Source organism: Lonchura striata, chromosome 12, assembly GCF_050655825.1.
Source record: "Lonchura striata isolate lonStrDom1 chromosome 12, ASM5065582v1, whole genome shotgun sequence".
Classification (NCBI taxonomy): domain Eukaryota; kingdom Metazoa; phylum Chordata; class Aves; order Passeriformes; family Estrildidae; genus Lonchura; species Lonchura striata.
The window spans coordinates 3,632,220-3,649,534 of NC_140714.1; the positions used below are offsets into that span (position 1 = coordinate 3,632,220).

The following is a 17,315-nucleotide window of genomic DNA, read 5'->3' on the forward strand; positions in this document are numbered from 1 at the left end:
AAATCCATGGGGGATTTGCCTTCTCTTCTTTCCTTGTGAACAACAAACTCCTGGTGGAGGTGGGGACCTCTGTTTAAACAGTTAAAACAGACTGTAGATTCTTTGTAGTGAAGAATCTGGGCACTTTAAAACCAGCTGGAAACAAGCTCTTCAGCTCACCTCTGCTGGCACAGATCTCTGGGTTTAGGAAGAAAGTTTGGCACAGGCAAAACCATAATGGATATATCCAGAAAGAGAGCACACAGCCCCATTCCAGCTGAAGAGAAACACCCTGGCAGGTACTAGCTTTTAAATATGCCATGTGGAAACAAAATCCTTATAGCCAGCAGAGTGTCAATAGCTGATTACAAATTTGGTTTGAGATCATAGTTTGGCTGTGGGTAAATCAGATGAATAAGTGAATGTGTCACTGGGCTGGCAAAAGCTGATTTATTTTAAGCACAGTGTATCCAGAATTGGAAATTATGAAGATGCTGAATAAAACACACACAGGTGGCTAATAGTCAATTGGGGATGGAGAGTACAAGCTAGCTTTGGAATTCTAAGGATTTTTTTGTTTTGTGGGGTTTTTTCCCAGAAAAATTGCTTTATTTAGGTGCCTGTTACAAAGAGAAAGTAGATTCCAAAATGTCTTAGACAATGGAAAATATTAGCAATTGTAGCTAAAATGTCATCTTTCTGCTTGCAATCTTAAAGACAGTTTCACCTGCTTTCTAGGTTCCTAGTATTTCCCTTCAAGCTGCTAGTGAAGTGACTATTAATAATTCCATCCATTGTGTAAGGTAGCATGTAAATCCTTTTAAGTGTTGTTAGGTTTTGAAGAAAGGGAGCATGTTGCTCAGCCAAACTTACCAGAAAAGAGGGAAAAGTAAATGTTAACTTGGATAACAAAAGGTTGACAAAGACCTATGAAGGCAGCTTGTGGTAAATCTCAGCAGGTGGTGTCAACATTTCTGTTGAAAAGCCAGATGCAGCCAGATGGAAAATTGCATCTTTAACCCCTGAGGTCATAATGACATGTCATCACTTCATTTGATCCCCCTGCTAAGTGAGCTTATCATCCACCCTGCTGTCACTTCTGTTATTGCTTTCATTTCCATAATAAAATTAAATTTAATTTGCCTGGTTTGCATGCCTTTGTTCTTCAGGTCCGAGCCTTTACAAGCCGCTCTGATACATATGGCAACCTCTCTGAGGTGAAATTAGAACTGAATTTTTGTTCTAAGTCTGGGGTTTTCTCCATCTTTCACACCTTCCTTGAAGCAGAAGGGGATGAAGGAGAGGAGCAGGGTTTTTGGGGAAACCACTGGTCTGTTGATGGCTGCAATATGGGCAGCTAGGACCAGGGCAATCCAGGTGTGCATTTACTGCAGGAGAGCTTTTTCTCCCTTCTGTCAGGACTCTGTGCCTGTGACCCCGCAGGAGCTGTGTCCTTTAGAGAAGTCAGAATAGTTTACCCACTGTCTCTTGCTGTGCTGAGGTTTCTTTGTGTGGCCTGATGTCTTTCTCCAGTGTTTTGTGTTCCGCTTTGTGCCAGGCTCTATTCACATGGGGTTTTTTGGCTGCTGTTGTACATATGTGCCTGCTGGCCATGACCTGGGTGGGAGGCTGGACAGCTTCCTCAAGTCCTTGGCCAGGAAGGCAGTACAGGCAGTTCTGCACCCCTGCTTAAGGAAAAAGCTCTTTTACCTAATATTTACATGCATATTTAGCTTTAAATGTGTACTCTTTAATATTTGCAAATGTGTATTATCCGTGTTCCTGAATTGGAGGTGAAGCTCTGAGTGATCCTGGCAGTTTTCCAGGGTTTGGTGCTCTCAGAATAGAATCACAGAATGGTTTGGATTGGAAGGGGCTGTGAAGATCGTCCAGTTCCAACCCTTTGCCATGGGCAGGGAGACTTCCACGAGACCAGGTTATCATCCATCCAGCCTGCCTGCTGTACAGTTGGTTTTTCCTCATAGTTTTATAGGTATGACATGTGCAGGAGAATGTTTTATCCCATGTATGTTTTTCTACTTTCTAACTTAGCATAAGATGATAAAAATCATTGTTTGTGTTGTATTTTGTAGTAGCTTCAACACGTGCAGTGAGGGAGAGCTGTGAGCTGAGACAGCTGAGCTGTTAAATTGCCTTGCTGTGTTCTGTGGAGCTGTATCTGCAACTTGCTTTGTTATCCTTCACAAATACGTGCTCTGCACCCTGAGACAAATGTGATGGTGCTAATTTTGGTGACTGTAGGTGTAACATGCCAGTTTGAGCATGGACTCCTTGATTCAAAGTGAGAACCAGGATTCCTGGTGGCATTTATACAGTCTCTGTAGAAGCCTGCTGTCTCCATCGGTATTAACTAATTTAAAATCAGATTTTCCTGAGTGTGTCATATTTTCTTCTCCTGGTTTGCAGATGAGACAGCCCCTGAAAGGTGGGTTGGCCTCATAGGTCTGTTTTCCTTTTCATCTCTTCCTTACAATGGAAGCCTTGTCCTTGTTACACTGTAATTACCCAGTCTGAAGCCAGCAGGGAGTTGCTGCTTGATGTGTAGGATGTGAATTTCTCCTAAATAAATGTAGGATTAATTACATTCACAGCATGTCAGGAGGTGATGAAATCGACTGTGATTGCTCAGGCCCCTTTTTATTTTCCCCAGGTTTTCTGAATCCCTTGTTTAATCAATACAGTGTAATGTTGCCCTGAAGTGCTAAGGCCTGATGCTGCAAAGGCATGAAGGAGTCCAGGACTCTGAAGAAAAAAAAATGATTTGTGAGATACAGGATTTTTACTGCCTGTGTCACATCAGATCCTAAAGTGCACAAGGGAGTAAAGAACTCAACTTTAAGTATTGTAGTTTCAGTCCATTGCATTGGTTTTACCTCAGGCTTTTGCTACATTTGAGAAAATATTTTGTAACATATAAACATCTTTAAGCTTCTATAGTCAAATGATCTTTCAGTGAATGGAAATAGAATTTTAACATAAATTCTGATGGTGCATTAAAATTTGTGAAATGGATCATTTATCTGCAAATTAAAGAAATTTGATTTGGTTATTATTTGCTAAAATCTGGAAAACTTTGAAAAATGTTTCCAAGTGTGTAGAAAGGATCCTGCTTGTGCCACTTTTGCAGCTGTTTCTTCTTGGCATTTTTGTTTTCTTTAGTGTTTTGATGTTTTGAAAAGCTCAAAACAGTTGAAAGACACAAGCCAGGCTTTTAAGTCTTTTGATTTTTTTTTTTTTTTGCTGCTAGTAGGGTTGATATTCATAGATTAATAGAATGTTTTGGGCTGGAGGGGATCTTAAAGGTCACCCCCTGGCATGGCAGGGACATCTTCCACTGTCCCAGGCTGCTCCAAGGCTCCAATTCCTCCTTGTGCCAGGGCTGCCACCCTCACAGGGAGGAATTTCTTCCCAATATCCCATCTAAACCTGCCTATACTCATTAAGTCCTATTTCACCTTTATGGCACTTAGACGTTCCTAGGAAAGGTTTAATTGTAACCTTTGAAACTCAGGACTGTCCCACTAAACGAGGAGTGAATGGAGTTTTTTCTTGTAGTCTCAGCACTTCTACTGTGAAGATACTGAGTTCAGATAGAAGAATTCAGGAACAAAACTGTCCTAAAAGGTTTTCAAATGGTGCACTGCTAATGTTAGTTTATTAAATTTTTGATTTGTGATGGGGGGAAGAGGGAATGTGTTAACACATAATAAGAATGAATTGGTGCTTTAAAGCATTCTCAAATGTTAGAGGAATATGCTAATTTTCAGCTGTTAACCTCCTGGATCCAGCAGCCATGATTCCAAAGAACAAAGACATGAGCAATAATATATTCTGGATGAAAATCCTGCCTCTTGGCTCTGTGGGATTAATCTGATTTGTACAGCACGTTTAAAGCACTTCATCCAGTTGAGGCGTGAGGGAAAATGCCCCTCGTGGTGGTGTTACAGGGTCATGGGCAGCTGCTCCCTGCTCTGGCTGGCTTTGGCTTTGGGTTTGGCTTCACTTTCATTGCTGCCCATGTCAGCCTTGGTTTAGTGGAGGCTGCAGTAGTTTCAGGTTTGATAAAAACTCCAGAGTTTTTTTGCAGAGTGTGTGGTGCAGAGAAAAGCCAAATGGCTTTCATGGTGCTGCTCTGAAAGCAGCTTTGCCATTAGCCTGTGTTTTTAGCTTATGTTCTGCTGTAGCCAGTTGTGTTTACTTATTGGGTAGTGTAACAACCCCATCACAAAACCCCTTAACTTGATCTGGTTTGATCTGTTTCACAGTGAGAGGATTATATTTTTGACTATAGCTTTTTAATGCTATGTGCATTGTGGGATGCACTGGAAGCCACATAATTCTCTTCCCCCACTCCCTGCAAAACAAAACCCCTCCTATTTTGAAGGTTTTTGATTTGAAGGCTGTTCTTTCCTTTGCTGTTCTGCTTTGGTAATAGCCATGCAGGTACAAGGACAAACCCCAAAAGCTTGGTGCTGCTCGTGGTCACACCTGGAACACGGTGAGGCAGCTGGGGCTGCACCCTGACTGCCCTGTGAGGACTTGCTGCAGGAGCTCAGGACTACAATCCCCAATTACTGGAGCTCAGGACTACAATCCCCAATTATTGTAATTCCTTCTTAGCAGGTTTTACAAGCTGGCATTGCTGCTGCTGGCAGGCAGTTCAGTGTGCAGCACTGTTTGCTGCCTGCTTGGAGCACTCGTGCTGTGCTGGGTTTGCTTCCCATTCACTTCCTTGGTGGCCTGGAGTGCTGAATTAACTTTGAGCTGTCCCAGCTGCTCTTGCCAATAATGAGAGTGGCTGCTTCAGATGGTCTTTGAGATTAATTTAATGCATATTTAAAAATCTGTAAGAAAATACATAATGTGTCCTGTTAGTAGGGGTTTTTTTTGGTGGCATTAAATATTATTTATTTAAAGGTATAAAATGAATTGCCCAGGCTACCCGAGACTGGCCATAAGTGCTTATTTGAACAATGTGCCTTTTAATACAAGTGAGGCTAAAATGACACACTCAGTAAAAGCTTGCAGAGCACAGTTATGGATTGGAGAATAAAAGACAGCTGAGGGCACCAGCTTCAGAAAAATAGGTTGGGTCAGGCTTGAGAACAGTTTGAACCTGAGCAGGTGAGAGGGTGAGTGCACTTCAGCTGAAGAAGCAGAGGAGTATCATTTACAAGAAGGAAGTGTCATGACCTTAAAGTGCATCATTTGTAAGACTGTTAAAACACTAATTCTAGTGCTTGTTCAAAAAGATGTTGAAAAATGGAGGGGATTAGGGGGCAAAATACTTCCTGAATGTAAATGTCTGAGTGACCTATGGTAAGTCAAGACATCAAACTCAGGAGAGCATTGGTAGAGAAAATTAAAGCTTGATTAGGACTTGTCTACAAGTATGATGGGACATGTTTCAGGTTTTAGCCATTGAGTTGCATTAAATAAAAAATAAATCACACAGTCTATTTGAACAGGAAAAATTCAGACAGCAATAAATTTTCTCATTTTCCTAGTGAGAAGTAATTGAGTTGACTCATTCTTCCTGTGTTGTTGGGTAATTCTGTACAGTCTGACTTGGTTCTATCAAAATTGCACAGCTCAGATAAACACCTTCAGCTTCAAACATGAGTTCTGGGTCTGATGCAGAAAGTGTTGAAGATTCTGAGTAAATCTTTATGCTACTAAAATAGCAGATGCTATCATTTTCCTTAAAACTTAGATAGGACTTTACCAGTTCATCATAGAGTACACTGACTCTTATTTATTTATTTATTTTCATCCCAAGTCATCTGCTCTTACACCTTAGATCACAGTTCTTGGATTTAAGAAGAGTGAGTAATAATTTGAAGGCACATTCTGTGTGTCTTCTCTTTCAGTGTTTTGATGCATGTTTTTAATACAATTTCTGTTTATTTGTCCTGCATTCTGTTTAAGGCCTGAGCTGTCACTTCAGGTGTCTGTAAAACAGGAGGTGCACACAGAGCACTTGTAAATAACAATACCCAGCTAACACAGTACACTGACCTAAGAGCCTTAAGGCAAAACACTGCCCTGAGGGCTCAGAAAGGTGATAGACAGGTATGTATAATACCAGAAATTCCCCCTCACGTATGTCTTAGCAAGCCCTGTAAAACATGGATTTTTAACAAGGGATTTAATCTCTCCTTCCAGCTGCTAGCTGCAGTTTCCTTTGATGTTTTTGCTCTCCTGCCCTCTGTTTTTTCCTATTTATTCCATCACTTTTCTATAGCTCAGATTCCTTCGGGCTGTGTCTGAATGCACCTTGCTGTGGGCAGAGAAGGCAAAGAAGAAAGCCATTTTTTTCCCCCCTCAGGCTACTGCTTTGATTTTCCAAAGTTGTTGGGAGGCAGCTCCTGTGTGCCTGCAGAAGGGTCAGTGATCTGTGTCGTGTCTGCTCAGGCAGCACAGCTCAGCTGAGTGGATTTCTGGCTTGATGAGGGGAAGGATGAGCTCGAGCAGTTGTTGCCTTTCTGAGCAGGTGGAATGTGCAGCTCTGGACCAAGGGGGAGGCTGAGCTCCAAGCTGGGAACATCTTCCTGCTTTGTCTCCAACCTGCTCAGCAGCTAGCTTAAGAATAATCATTATTTCTATGAGGCATGATCATGGAACAGTTTGGGTTGGGAAGGACCTTTACAGGCATCCAGTCCAACCCTCCTGCAGCGAGCTGGGGCATCTCCAACTTGGTCAGGTTGCTCCAAGCCCTGTCCAACCTGGCTTTGGATATTTCCAGGGATGGGGCAGACACAGTGTCTCTGGGCAGCCTTTTCCAGTGTTTTAGCACCCTCATTGTTAAAAACTGCTCTTATATCTAACCCCTGTTCAGTGGTGCCCCAGAGCAGCTGGGAGCAGGTACCCGAGCACAACAGGATATGGGAGGAGCTGGGAGCAGGCTGTTCACTACAGGCCCTTGCAAAAATCTGCTTTTTTGCCAGGAGTTTGCCAGATGCTTGGGATTGGTGTCTTTTCCTGTTCAGACTGTGGACTGAGAGTGAGGGGGCTGCAGGTGAAGTTTTCCTTTCAGGTGTTCCAGGTGTCAGTCACAGCGATGGAGCAGTGGAAGGGTTAAACTCTGACCAGCCCCACTCTGTTGTTTGGTGGATAAATTCCATTGTGAAGGGGTAGGATCATATTGGAGTAATGTTTGTAATTGTGCCTTTAAGCCTGTTCCCTGCCATTGTTGTTATTTTTGTAATACAGGACTTCGCTAGCATTATCCTGAGACTAAAATTCACATTTTCTGCCCTGCTGTGTGAGTACCTTTCATTCCCACACTGTAACACAAATTGTCTAATCTGGCAGCATGATTCTAAGAGTTTTCTCCTAGATCACCAGCAGTGATGGTGAAGACCAAGTTCTAGGTAATGGCAGCAAAGAAACTTGAGGGAAATGGGGCTAATACAGAACAGTTCAGTGTTCCATTTCTGTAACACAGCCAATATTACTATCATTTTATAAAATCTCTCTGTGTCTGTTTTGTGGTGAGTTATCTATTCATCTTTCATTATTTGTGTTGATCATATATACCTTTGGAAGCTGTGCCATTATAAGATGTTTGGACTGGCTGCAACTTACTAGAGCTGTTTTGGCAACAGAGTTCTGTTAAACTATTCTTAAAGCATATAAATACTCTTCAGTTTCTTTTTATAGTCCAATATTAATTCCAAGTCTGTTTTCTCTTACGAATATTTTCATAATATCATCTACATAAGTAAGCTGTACTTGATTTCTTTTATAATCCATGATCTGTTTGGTTTCAACTTAGCAAAAAGACCAAGTAATGGAAGTAAGATGTTATATTGGAAAGCTTCATCTTTTTTTTAAATATTTATAAATGTGAAGTTCAGCTCATGCAGTATTTAGATTCATTATAAAAGAAGCACTGTGGAATTCCAGAATAAATAAGGGGGGAAAGTCACTTGAAACATTCAGACTCATTAACATAAAAGAAGTCACTTAAATTGAAATGCTGGTGCTGTGTTTTCTATTTGATTTATGGTTAACAAACTGTAATACTTTAAGCTATGTAGATAGCAGTTCATGTTTACAAGACTGCCAGTTGGATTGCAGTGTGAGTACATCACTCTCTTGGTTTCAGAATCCATGTAATGCCCTTTGAAAGCCAGAATTCCAAGATTAAAGCATTTTATGTTCCCCTTAAGCCTGCTGGATTCTCCCCATCAGCCATTGTTTATGGGGCAGGGCTGTGTTTTGTCACCTGCACAGAAAGGGGGGGTTTCTCATGCCCAGAGTCATCTCCTGGTGCTGCATTTCTGCTTTTCTGCTCCTCTCCATTTGAAGTGGGGGCATGCTGCTCACGGGGAGATGCATTTTCCAGACTTTTTTAAACCCAGCACTGATTTTTCAGTGTGGTTTTCATGTTTGCAGTGAAGATTTACTGTGCAGGGAATGCTTTTCCAGTCTCTGCTTTGTCTGGAATCTGTGAGGAAAGGAGGAAAAAAGACTTTATAAACTTCCCAACCCAAGCTTTGTGCTCTTGTCCCTTCCCCACATCCTTTGACACCTCCACCAGGCACGAGGTGTATCCACAGCTGGAATTAGCATGGATCAGCTGGCTGGTGGATGCTTGCCTTGGCCTCCTACAATAGCTGTGACCTGCCAGACTTGTCCCAGGAGGCTCAGTATTCATCCCTCTGCTTATTTTCATGAAATACATATGAATTCAAAGATGTTTAAATTTTAGTTGCTCTTAAATTTGATAAAGTTGCCTGCTGTTTCCAGGAGCTGTTAGAGAGGAAATGATTAACAGTCAGAATGGACGTGGACAGTGTAACTGTGTAAAGTTAGATTATTTAGGCTAAAAATCAGAGTCCATCATCTTGAGAGATAGAAAGCAAGAATTCCTACCTGCAGTTGCATAAAAGATCTTGCACAGACTAAGCACTTATTTTTTTGAGTACTGACTTGACATTTAGAAATTAAGTCTTTGTGTTGGGGAGGTGGTTTGTTTCTTTCCTCTGAAAACAGTGATTAATCCAGAACTAATTCCTGTGAACAAATATTGTGTTTTTGCTGTTGTGTTTACACTCGTCTGTCTTTCATTGCAGATAAGGTAGAAGATCAGTTAAAGTTTAGGTCAATTTTTACCTCAGTTCTGAAGAAAATGATCCTGTTTTTCCTGTACTAACGTTCTTCCATTATCTTTTGTACTCATTGATCAGAGCTAATGAGATTTTAATGGAGTTATTTATGGCCTCTCCCTCTTACTACAAAAGTGTATAATAAACTGAGCACATGCAAGTGTTGGATGGTTCTGTTTGTTTTTATCTCTGTTAATTGTACAACCTCTTCTGTGATTCTTTCAGATCTCCTAAGCCAGGTAGGGTATGATGAGCTAACCAGCTAATAAAGGCTGGAAAGAAATTCAGTAGATGTTGTTTATTCATCTTTCTGATGATTATAAAAGATTTTCTGTGCTCTTCTGAGTGAGGGCCTTTTGCTGCCATGGGAAGGGTTCAGGTGATGTGTGTATTTTTCAGTTCATGCCTTCAAGGTAGTATTGTGCTTTAAGTTTTAGCCTGAAAGGAATAGTTGTGTTCCCAGATCTAGGTGAAATAAAATCTGTGCACAGATGGCCCAAACATGTGGGGAACTGGGGTACAAGTCTGTAGTAAGGTACTTCAGCAGTAAAAACTGTGTAGAGTTAGTTGTTGTCATGGTCTGTAATACAGCAGTGTGCATGACAGGCAAAGTGGGTGGCACTATTAATACTTACCAAGATTATTTTCTGCTCTGAATTCCCTTCAGAACTTCCTTTGGAGTATTTTTGTTCCTTGATCCTGAACTTGCTTTTTCAAAGCTATTTCGCTATGATTGGAGGTCACTGACTAGTGTATAATTGAAGCACTCATTATAAATAACCTTGAAAGTGAAATAATAAATGGTGAAATATGTGAGATGCTATAAAACACACTCTAAAAAGTGTAATTGAGCCTTAGTCTCTTATCTCTGGGCAGATTCTGAGGCTCAAGTTCTTTTGTAACCCATGACTTTTTAAAGAGTGGTTGGGCAAATGGATGGTGCCTTTAGTGTGATGAGTTTCTTATTATTGCACCTAAATGTCCATTTATAAGGGTTCTTCTCCTGAACTGGAGGGGTTTTGTGCTCTAACCTCATTGTTGGACCATTTATGCAATTTTTGTGCCTGTTGACTCGAGCTGTTTCTGCATTAATGAATTCTGCTTTAGTATTCAGTGCCATCATCGTTATTGCTCCTGTGTCTTACCAGTCAGGGCTGATCAAACCTAGACTCTTTCATGTCTTGAATATTTTATTAAAATCAAATTGTCTGTCAATTCTGTATCATAAGAATTCAATCTTTTATTTTTTTCTTTCAAGCTGCCTGAAAGTGCATATCGGGTGTGGAGGGATGTTTCTCATTGTTAGTCACCTTTCTGAAGGAATTGTGCTACTTCTGGGCTAAACCCCTGAAGTTTAAGTTCTGTTACAGCCACTTTCTGTATGTGCCTTTCCTCTGTTTTGTCCTTCACCCCTGGCTCTCAGAATATGCTGATCAGTGACCAGGGTGATCCCAGTTATCAGCTTCAAGCTTTCCCCAAAGATCACCAGTTTGGTTTCTCCAGGAGCTGTCTGGGACTAGATAGAAGCTGCACCTGAATTTTAGAGCAAAGAACAATTTATTTTGTTCTTGATGGACTAGTTTATTTTCTTCTTGATGGGTGCTTTGCCAGCTGTGTCATTCTTATATGAGCTCACTTTCTTATCTTCTGCTTCTGTGTTTGGCTGTAACTTGCTGAGCCCTCTGCTTTGAGAGAACTTGAGCTGTAGACTTACTGCCATAGGGAAATGATTTTCCATCAGGATCCTGACAGAGTTCTATGGGGAGCTCATCTGGCTTTATCTGGAGACTGGATGTTGAACAATGTCTCTTCATACCCCTGATGTCTGGGCAGATAAGGCTTAGGCTGGAAGACAGTGATGGATGGATGGAATCCTGCAAGAGCCACTGTGAGCAGGGGGAGAATGAGACCATCTGAAGGGTGTGGAGAGCCTGTCCCTTTGCAGGTGCCCTTTTGTTCACTAGTGACAGACCCTGCAGAAACACCAGTGATGTGCTATTGCAGCCTGTCCTCGACCAGTCTTGGTGGCAAGGCAGAAAATTTCACTATTCCTTGCAGTTTAACTGACATTTCAATGTCTCACAGATAGTAAATTTGCACACTCTCTGCATCTGAACTGCTGAGACTCTGGGATAATATCTGGTGATGTCTGAGATAATATTAACTCTAGAATTGTCTTAATACTTGCAGTGCCTCTGGCTAAGTGAATAATTGTGGGAAATTGTAAGCAGTGCTGGCAGGTATGTAATTTGGAACACATTTAAAGTGGGGATACTGGTCTGGTTATATTGCTTGGTATCTTATCTGTTTTATCAAAGAAGGAGGCTGTCTGTGAAACTTTCTCCTCTGAGTTTTGCCAGGCCTCGTGGAGAAAGGTAGTGTAAATATAGGCTGATGTTTTTTCTTTAAACTTGGTAGCTCCTTGTTTGTTAAAGATAGAAAATGAAGGCTCTTGTAATGCAGCACACAGGAAGCCTTTTGCTTAATGCAGCAGCTTTACTAGGAGATGGATCCTGTGTGTCCAGAGCTCCTGCTGAGTGGAGATAAGTTAAATAACAGCCCTTTCAGTGTGTGTCAGCCCTGCAGAGTGGCACAGCAGGCTGCTGGTTTGTGTTTGGATGTTTGAATGCATCCCGAGGAGCTGCAGGGCCGGACGCTCCGAAGGCGAAGGCACGTCTGTGCTTGACGGCTCTGCTGCCTCTGAGACTTGTTTATCTTGCCTGCAAGGCTTAAAGATAATTAATGTAAAGTGCTTCACACTCTAAAACAGGGCTTGTCAGCCCTGCCAGCGTGGAGCACTGATTCCCACTGGAGCACTGAGTGAGCAACATCACTTTTAGTTCATTCCAAGATCAGCTGGGTCCCATTCAAGCACCAAGCTGCCCAGCAGAGCTGCTGTCAGTGTTTGAGACACTGAGGGTCCCATGCTTGGTTCCTTTGCTGCTGTACTGGGGCAGGAGAACCGTGATGTGCCCTGGCAGCTCTGAGCTGTCACTTGGCCAGGGGAGATATCAGAGAGACTCTGCTGGGTTGTGCCATGTCTTACACCTTGTTTACACCGAGTACTTCAGAGCAGGGGATGTTTGTGTGCATCTGTGAATGCAAAGCCAAATTGATGAGCCAGTAGAAATAATCCTTCTATTGTTTACAAAAACAAAAGCAGGCTGGAGCTTGTGCCTGTACAAAAAAAGTCACTTTCCATTCCACAGCGAGATGTTACTGCCTGCAGCTTTGGGATGGCAGTGTGAATCTTTCACAGAACCATGGAATGGTTGGAAGAGACCTCAAAGATCAACCAGTTTCAACCAGGGACAACTTGCACTGTCCCAGGGTGCTTCAAGCCCTGTCCAGCCTGTCCTTGGACACTTCCAGAGATCCAGAGGATCCAGTGACATTCACTGCCATGTTTGCAAATAATCTACAGAGTGTTTTAGGTCTGTAATTCCCCTGCCATGATTGAGTATTCAGTACCACCATTATTCAGAATGAGGAGCAGACTGCTGATTTCTCTATTTTCAAGTTCTCTTTGAGTTGTTTGGTCTTTTTAACATAACTGCTAAAACAAGAGTACTGCACATAAGGTAAGTACCAGGCAGCTGGGAAGGTCTGAGCTATTATCACTCTTTCTTTGAACCTTTTTCCTTACATAGTGCTGACTGACATGCATAGCATACAGAAGCATAATTATTTATATCTTCATCATTTGGGAAAAAGGAGAGGATTTTGTGGCTGGATGTACTCCCCATCCCAATTCCTGCTTTTGTTTTTGTGACTGGGTTGATTTTTGTCTTCCAGCTTATGTGGACTCTTCCTTGGAAACAATCAAATCCCTGATGTCTGTCTGCAGTGAGACTTCTTCCTCATAGCTCTATGTTGTGGAGATAACAGCTATCTTGACTCTTCAGATCCTGTGCTCTCTGTACTCCCTGGAACAGAAAGCACAACTGGAGCTTGTAGGAGTTTGGCTTTACCTGGAGATGTGTCCTGCTCTGCTCCCACCCTGCTTGTCCCAGCCCTGCAGTCAGTGCCATCACCATCTCTTCTCTTCAGGCTGCCACAGGTGGCCTTTGCTGTAAACCTCTAATGATCTCCCTTTGCTGTTGCCATAATCCTCTTTTTATTTTTCTCAGACTTCTATCCATCTCCCTTTATTTGCTAAATCTCCTTTGATTCTTTGTTCTTTGCAGCCCATTTTCGCTCCTTTATAATTTAAGATATGTAGAACAAGATTCTTTTTTTCTTCTTCTAGCACCTGAAGAAACTCTCCTGTGCCTAGACAAGGATTATTGTAGTCCTGTCTTGGAATTTTAATTCCAGACTACATGGACAAGCCCCGAGTTGCTTCTGTTATCTGTTCCTCAAAGCTATGCATTAAGCAAAACATGCATCTGATCAGTTTAACCTGTAATTAAACATTTTCCTTAAGCAACTGACATTGTGATAACTAATAATTATCATGTGTAACACCTTTAAAACCTATTATGCATGTTTATGTAAGAACACTATTACCATAATAATAAGATATCATTACCACAAATGTGCATACTGAATGAGCATGTCTTAAAGTAATCATGGATTCCATTAATCATACTTGAAAAATTAAGTATTTGCTGTCTAATCTCTCAAACACTACTCGAAAGGTTTAGGAAACAGCAGGGCCTGTTTACTGCAGGTCTCTCACACACAAGATCTTGTTTCTGGTGTCTCATTTTTATTTTCCTGAGTAGTTGCTTGTCTTTAACCTTGGGAAACCATCAGCTCAGAGACCCATGGCTGGTAAGATCATGTATTTAATTCTTAGCTTTAGATTTGACAATTCTAGAAATATAAATTGTTTTCTGTTGCTTTACTTCTGAGAAAGTTATTTTTCAGTTTTCCCAGTCAGTGGGTTGAGCTAAGGAAGTCTAGTGTGTTTTATTCCAAGTTTTTAAAGCATTTAAATGTTGCACTGTCTGTAAAATGTGTAAGGAGCTGCACTGAATTTCCCTTGCTCCATTTAAAAAAATGCAATTCCTTTAGGAGCCAAAAAAAAAAAAAAGTGGAAGCATCTATGTTATACTGAGTAATTATGCCCCCTGGGAAATAGAATATAAAGATCTTTAAAATCATTCAAGTGAGAGAAGAAGCACTTTAACTTTGCCTTGCAGGAGCTGTGTATTACATCCCCAGCTCCTTGCTCCAGTGTCAGTGTCGTGCCTTGCAGGTTCACAGCCCTGGCAGAGGAAATGAAACCCAGTCAGTTACTGCAGGATTTATAGCAGACCTGCTGCTGCAGGAAGTGGTGAAAAGCTGATTGATAGGCTGAGGCAAAACTCCACAACAAGAAACAGGATGTATGTTTGGGTTTTTATGCCAGTTTTCCCCTCTGCCCTCACCCCCCTCCATTTTGAGGCACTCTTATTTATTAATCCATGGTGCCCTTTTCTGGTAAAGCACGTTCTGCCTTCCAGCTCTCGAGGAAATGGATGGGGCTGCACCAGAGATTTGGAGCCAGTGTGGTGTGTCTGCTTTATTAGGGGCATTTATCTAAATGGTCCTGGTGCTCCTGCTGAATTGTATTTCAGCTGAACTTCAAGTGAAGGGTGAAGTTACATTTGCAGCCAGAGTTACTGAACATCTCCTGTGATGGTGGGAGAGGAGGAGCATGGATCACTAATCAGAATGTTCTCTTGGTTCATATGCATTTCACAGATATGTCTGGGAGGGTAGGAAACCAAAAGGATTTTGCTGCACTTAAACTTCATCCAGCCAGCCCTGTGCTGCTAAACTCAGCAAACCTGAAAAAGTTTGTTCTGAAATCTCTTTTCCCTCACTGTGCACAGCTGAAGCATCCAGCAGCAGGATCTTTCAGGAAGGTATCCTCAAAGCCTTTCAGTGGGATATTGTCTAACCTTGTGGGAAGAGTTACCCTAAATAATTGTAATTAGGAATCCTTCTGATTATTTTTCTTCCTGTAACATCCACTTTTACAATCAGGGTTGCAGAGGAGCGTTGTTTGCATACCAAGCAAATGGAGGAAACGTTTAAGGTTCGTGTTCTCGTTATCGAATGGGAAAGTTCTGTTTGGCAGGTTCAATGACATATCTTGTTCTTTGTTAAAGGTCAAAAAAGCTGGCTGCACTCTGTGAGTCCTTGCAGAAAACCACGCTCAGCAAGTCCCACATGGGGCTGGAGCTGGAAGAGCTGGAAGCAGCAGCAGTGCTGGTACAGGAGGAAGAGAAGGCGTTAAAAGCTGCTGGCACAGTTTCCAAGCAACAGCTGCTTTGCTCCGAGTCGGAGACAAGTGACTCTGAAGAATCCAGCAGCACTTCATCATCTGAGACAGAAGGCTCTGATTCAGATGAGCAGGAGTCCTCGACCAGTGAAGATGGGGAAATAAATTCTTGCCAAGGCACACTCCAGGAGGAGAGGACAGCTCCACTTATTGACTGTAATGGATTGAGGCAGGGCACAGACACTTTGGCGATGGAGGTCGGTGATGGAAAATCAAAGGTTTCCTTGCAATCTACGACTCCTTCTGGAAAACTGGTAGAAGAATTAGAAATGCAAATCCAGTCTGCAATGAGGCTTTCAGAGCAGCCTGAAGGATTGGCTACTGCAGGCTGCATTTCACAGGAACAAGAAGAAAACCCCGTACCCGAGCCTGACAGATTTTCAGAAGATGCTGCTGGGAAGGGAAATTTCTTGGAGGTGTCTCCCGAGCCAAACCCGTTGCTTTTCCTCTGCAGCACAAATGAAGATGAAAACTAAAGGACCGTGCAGGAGCACAGTGTGACCCACGAGCTCACAGCTTGTTCTATAACGAGCTGTCCCAAGGCTGTCCTGTGCTGCACAAAGATGTTTTTCTTTTTTTGTTGGAGGACAAGACTGCTTTGAAAATAATTGATAGGACTGTGTGATATTGTCAGAGTTAATTTTTATTTTTCTCCAATTCAACAGTCTTAATATTTCATGTGAGAATGTATAATTTCAATAAACTTCTAGAAACTGTTTTCATTAAGCTTATTCAGTGATAGAATGATGTCCTAATCAAATACAACTGAAATGACTCATTTTAATTTTCTCTAGCTGTTGGGATTTACTTGAAAAATATCCTTATTAGGTTTGTATAACTGGTTTGTGACATTGTACTGTTACTTTAAAATTCTTCATAGCAAACCATTTCAAATAATGGTTATAAGTTTAAAAGTTTAAATAGTGATGGCAAATTATTTTGAATTATGTAAATTCTGTATTTTTAGTACAAAATAAAGGAAATTTCTATGCCATCAATACAAGATCCAGTGGTTGTGTCTTTTATGCCTCAGAGAGAAGTTTATATTTCTGCAGGTCTTCATAAGTTTGTTCAGCAGTTTTGTCAGGTATTCTTTTTTTGTGCTGTTTTTGAGCAGTTCCTACATGTGGACACTTCTGTTGCTGTTGAGAGAACAGAAATCCCAGTTATTTAATGGTTTTCTGCAGATGCTCTCAGTTCCACCACAGCAGTGTTAACCTGAGTGAAGGAACAACACCCTTTGTGGATGTGGGAACAGGACTGAGAGCAAACCTGGCCTGGGTAGTCCTGGCTTTGTTAGTCTGGCCCACAGCTTTGGCCAACTTATTTATCCTTTAAAATGTTCAAATAATCCAGTCAGGTTAATACAGTTTGTTAGCTAATTTATGTTATTGAAATCAGATGGCTGCTCCCAGTCACCTGCATTTTTGTTAGCCAATTTCTGCAGAAGGATTTGGGAAGGTGGAGCATGGACCACCAGATGTGGCTCAGCAGGAGCACAGACCCACCAGGAGCATCTGATTCTCTCCTCTGGAGAAGCAAGTTTTGATTACTTTTCAACTTTTTTTTTATTAAAAAGTGTATCAAAATCCTAAGCTAAAGGACTTAGTCTTCACCAGTGCTGTTTCCTGCTGGAAATCAGCAGGTGAGTTCTGTTCCTGCACCAGCTCCTGCTCGGTGAGAGCTGCAACCCTCACCTGCCAATATTCTTTATGTTCTTAAATACCTGCTGCTCCCTTCATCAGTCTCTGGTCTGTTCCCTGGGGGAGAAACCTTTCCCACCCTGTGTGGCTGGGAGCACTTATTCTGCTAAATGCCAGCAATAAAATCCACACTGGAGCTGCCAAAGTCAGAGAAGGGGGGAAATGCACTTCAGAAGAAAAGAGCGATGGTCCTGCTCTCCCCAAATTCCAGGGGTGAACTCGGGA

The 17,315-nt window shown here is 41.9% G+C and overlaps 1 protein-coding gene across 3 annotated transcripts in view; it reads left to right on the forward strand.

Moving 5' to 3' along the window:
- Window positions 1–16,392, forward strand: part of SHQ1 (SHQ1, H/ACA ribonucleoprotein assembly factor) — a 36,935-nt gene extending 20,543 nt beyond the window's left edge. For all 3 annotated transcript variants that reach the window (XM_085590296.1, XM_085590295.1, XM_085590294.1), the window contains exon 12: window positions 15,215–16,392. In XM_085590296.1, the coding sequence (XP_085446422.1) occupies window positions 15,215–15,863 (649 nt within the window). In that variant the 3' untranslated portion in view covers window positions 15,864–16,392. The remainder of the gene's footprint in view (window positions 1–15,214) is intronic.
- Window positions 16,393–17,315: the final 923 nt, after the last annotated feature.